This window comes from Galeopterus variegatus, unplaced genomic scaffold (assembly GCF_000696425.1).
Source record: "Galeopterus variegatus unplaced genomic scaffold, G_variegatus-3.0.2 Scaffold7812, whole genome shotgun sequence".
Taxonomy (NCBI): Eukaryota; Metazoa; Chordata; class Mammalia; order Dermoptera; family Cynocephalidae; genus Galeopterus; species Galeopterus variegatus.
Genome location: NW_007733923.1, coordinates 2,897 through 7,558, shown reverse-complemented (window position 1 = coordinate 7,558; position 4,662 = coordinate 2,897). Strand labels below are relative to the sequence as shown.

General features: G+C 49.8%; 1 protein-coding gene across 1 annotated transcript in view; it reads left to right on the top strand.

Annotated features, from left to right (window-relative positions):
- The first annotated feature begins 1,807 nt into the window (after window positions 1–1,807).
- Window positions 1,808–4,662, top strand: part of LOC103607898 (sialic acid-binding Ig-like lectin 12) — a 4,508-nt gene continuing 1,653 nt past the window's right edge. Inside the window, 3 exon segments of the mRNA XM_008592358.1 lie at window positions 1,808–2,167; window positions 2,429–2,711; window positions 2,910–2,957. Coding sequence (XP_008590580.1) covers window positions 1,808–2,167; window positions 2,429–2,711; window positions 2,910–2,957 — 691 coding nt within the window.

The window sequence follows — 4,662 nt, the reverse complement described above, 5'->3', positions numbered from 1 at the left end:
TTGGAGGGGACAAATGTATCCAAATTATAACACCAAGATACCAAATTAACCTAAGTATTCAACAATAGATGAATAGATAAAGTGTGCTATATATACACAGCAGAATACTAACCAGCCATAAAAAAGAATGAAATCCTGTCATTGGTGGCAACATGGATGAGCCCGGAGGACATTATGGTAAGTAACATAAGACAGGCAAAGAAAGACAAACACTGCATGTTCTCACTCGTACATGGAAGCGAGGACAGTAGAATAGTGACTGCTAGTGGCTGGGAAGGGTGGGGCAAGGGGAGATAGCGAGAGGTTGGTTCATGGATGCAAACTAGGTCGGAAAATAAGTTCTAGAGTCCTGTAGCACCGCAGGGTGACTATAATGAACAACAACTAATTGTATACTTTCAAATAAACAGAAGAGAGGGTTTTCAATGTTCCCAACATTAAGAAATGTAAATGTTGATGTATATGCTAATTACCCTTACTTGATCATTATTCGTGGTATACATATATCAAAATATCACACTGTACCTTATAATTATGTATAATTATTATGTGTCAACTAAAAAATACTAGAGTGTGGTGTTATACATAACACCAAGATCAAGGGTTCGGATCCCTGNACTAAAAAATACTAGAGTGTGGTGTTATACATAACACCAAGATCAAGGGTTCGGATCCCTGCACCCTCTAGCTTCCCCCCCACCCCAATATATATATAAAATTTTTTAAAAGTTGGTGCTGCAATCCTAATATCAGATGAATGAGCCTTTTTTTTTTTTTTAAGATGACCGGTAAGGGGATCTCAACCCTTGACTTGGTGTTGTCAGCACCACGCTCACCCAGTGAGCAAACCGGCCATCCCTATACAGGATCCAAACCCGGGGCCTTGGTGTTATCAGCACCACATTCTCCTGAGTGAGCCACGGGCCGGCCCAGATGAATGAGTCTTTAAGGCAAAGTGCATTCCACAGGTTAAGAAATGGAGCATTATAAAGATCATAGGCTTAATTCATTAGAAAAATATAAAAATCCTGGGGCCAGTTAGCTCAGTTGGTTTGATTGTGTTGCTGTAAACACGAAGGTCCACATTCTATCCCTGTACTGGCCAGCCATCCAAAAAAAAAAAAAAAAGACATTTTCATTAAAAATTCCTCAATATGTACACATCTACTAATGTAGACTTAAGCAAAACACAAATATTTGCAGAATTACAGCTCCTATCACTGGGACTCTGGATCCTGGAAGACTTGTTTTCTCCCCACTGGACAGTGACTCCTTGGGGACAGCATCCGGGAATGCTGTGCTGACCTCACTGTGCAGAGAGCGGGTGCCCACGACGTGGTTGCTGAGGGAGGGAGGAGAGGCTGCCTGCTCACCCACCCTGGGCTTCCCATCTTTTAGGTCCCTGAGTCTCACCCCTGACCTTCACAAGTATCAACAGCTTGTGACTCAAGGGTATGGTTAGAAGGCACCCATTTTTCTTAATGCAGAAAATGTCACTCAAAAAGAAGGGTGGTGACAGGGAGGCAGAAAATGGGTTGGGTCCCTGCGTGGGGTATGAATGTGGGTGAGTCTCTCACCTTTTCTGGGCTCAGGGTCCCCAGGAGTGGCCGTGGGGGTGGTGGGTAGTTGGTTACAAGGGCTGACCTGGCCCTGACAGTGCCTGGGTCTGAAGTTCCTCCCCTGAGGAGGGTCACTGTTCTGACCTCACCCCGTCTTCCTGTGGGGCCACCTCTAAGTGTTGCAGCTCCTAGTTCCTGAGAGAACACTGAGAAACAGACCTTCCCACCTCGGACCTCCAACCCCAGACATGCTGCAGCTGCTGCTCTTGGGGACGGAGCGCGTAGAGATCCAGAGAGAGGACAGGAAGGATTACGCGCTGCTAGTGCAGGGACCAGTGACAGTGCAGGACGGCCTGTTTGTCTCTGTGCCCTGCTCCTCCTCCTGCCCACAGGGTGGCTGGACTGGCTCTGACCCTGTTCATAGCTACTGGTTCTGGGAAGGGGCCAATACAAACTGGGACACTCTGGTAGCCACGAACAACCCAGACCAAAAAGTGCTGGAGGAAACTCAGGGCTGATTCCACCTCCTTGGGGACCCCCACACCAACAACTGCTTTCTGAGCATCAGAGATGTCAGGAAGAGGGACACAGGGACACACTTCTTAAGGGTGGAGAGAGAAATATCCTGAAAGGAAATTATGTATCTAACAAGCTCTATGTGCATGTGATGGGCAAGGCATGGGCTCCAGGAGAGGACACAGGGGAAGGTCATGGGGGCCACAACCTAGGGCCGGGATGGGACCCCGTTGTGGGAGGGGATTGGTGGTGAAATGTGTTAAGCCCTGGGGAGGAGCTGGACCAGGGCCTGAGTCTCTCAGGGCCGCACCTCAGACCCTCCATCCTGATCCTGCATCTCCCTCTCCTCACCATCCCTGACCCACATGCCTGACATCCTCATCCTGGGGACCCTGGAGTCTGCTCCCCACCCCAGGACTCTGACCTGCTCTGTGCCCTGGGCGTGTGAGTGGGAGATGACCCCCATCTTCTTCTGGATGTTAGCTTCCCTCACCGCCCTCCTTCCCAGTACTGCCCACTCCTTGGAGATCATTCTCACCCCACGGCCCCAGGACCACAGCAGCAGCCTCATCTGTCAGGTGACCTTGCCTGGGGTCCATGTGACCACGACGAGGACCGTCCATCTCAACATCTCCTGTGGGCGCTGGGCCGGGATGCCTGGGTCTCTGAGAGTGTAGAGAGGGAACAGAGCAGGGCTGAGATAGGGCTTAACATTGGGGTCCTGTGTAGCCAAACAGGAAAGGCCCTCCCTGTTTCCTTGGCTTCTGGGGGGAAAGGCCCGATGTCCAACCATCCCTCCACGGATGTTGAGGCAACCATGTCTTTCTGTCCCAGATGCTCCACAGAACGTGGGCATCAGCATCTTCCAAGGAAACAGCACAGGCAGGAGGGAGCCCCTCCTCTCCACTCCAGGGCTGGGATGGAAGAGGTCACCTCCCAGGGTGGCCGTGGCCACATCCCTCCGGATGACTTAGAGAATCTTCATGCCCCAAATAGGCTTTTGCTTCTGGGCTCCCACCAACACATCCCCCCAGTCCAGCGACTGGGAAGCCCCTCCCCGCTCCTGTCCATGTCGTCTCGCACAGCCAAGGACCACCAAGGCTTGTGCATGTTCCTGCTGCCAGCTCCAGCAGGACCCTTCCTCTCCTGTCTCCTTGCTTCTCTCTGGACCCCTCACCCCGTTTTCCCTCCTCCCCATCTCTCTTCTGTACCACATGATGCCAGGCAGACCTCCCCCAGATAATTAGTGTCTACTACAAAGCCTAGGGTCCTCAAAGACACCCTCACTACTGACATCTGCACCAAGTTTGGGGCTTCCCAAGATCACTTTCAGGTTGAATTAATTCTCTAGAAAGACCCACAGAACTCCCTGAAAGCTGTTACACTCTTGGTTACCATTCATTACACTGAAAGGACACAGAATAAAACCAGTCAAGGGGGCTGGCTAATGAGCTCCGTCGGTTAGAGCACGATGTTGGTGACACCAAGGTCAGGGGTTTGGGTCCGCACACCAGCCAGCTCTCTCCCCCCAAAAAAACTCAGCCAAGGAAGAGGTCCATGGGACAGAGTCCAGGAGAGACCGAGCACGGAACTTCCCATTGTCATCCCCCAGCGGAGTCACAGGAACTGAGCTTAATTTGACCAGCAGTGATGTGTGACAACACAGGAAGTATTGCCAACTGAGGAATGTCACCTGAGCCTTAGCATCCAGGATTTTTATTGGGAATTGGTCACATCGGCATGGAGCACCTGGGTGGTTGACCTAGTTACTCAGTCTCCAGCTGCTCCAGAGATCAAACCAATGCTACGTGGCCCACGGCCCCCCCATAAGTCATACCATTAGCCTAGACTATCTGCCATGGCCTGTGGTTCCGAGGTATACAACAAAGATATTTCTATCAGGCAGGATATTCTAAGGGCTTAAGTTAGAGATTCCCTGCCAGGAACTGTGTGCAAAGGGTTAAACCTTTCTTTGGGCAAGTTGAATCCTTTACTGCACAGTACCCTTTGTTTCTTCGGTTCACAGCACAATTTCACAATTGAATTTGAATGCCCCAAACTCTAAAATGTTGAGTAGTCCCTGATGGGAGTCCATGTCTCAGCAAATCCTTGTCCTTCTCACACCACCCCAGTCCTGTGCATTCCATTACAATTTGTAATTAGAAAGTAGCTTAATAGGGCTGGCTCGTGGCTCACTNGGTTGGCTCACTTCGGAGAGCGTGGTGCTGACAACACCAAGTCAAGGGTGAAGATCCCCTTGCTGGTCATCTTTAAAAAAAAAAAAAAGAAAGTAGCTTAATAGACTACAACTTTAACTTTGGTATCTCCCTCCACACTGCAAGCTGCGTGAGGTCATGGATAGTGTCTGCTTAGTTCTCCACTGATTATCCAGGGGCTGGCACAATGGAGATGTTTCATAAGCCGGCAGGCACTGGAGTCAGAGAGACCTGGACATGAATCTTGGCCTGAGCACTAATTGGATGCGTATTTTGGGATATTCACTTAGCCTCAGTTTCTCCATCTGATAAGTGAGGATAATAGTGTCTCCCCCGTGGACTGCTTTTTTTTTTTTTTTTTTTTTTTTTTA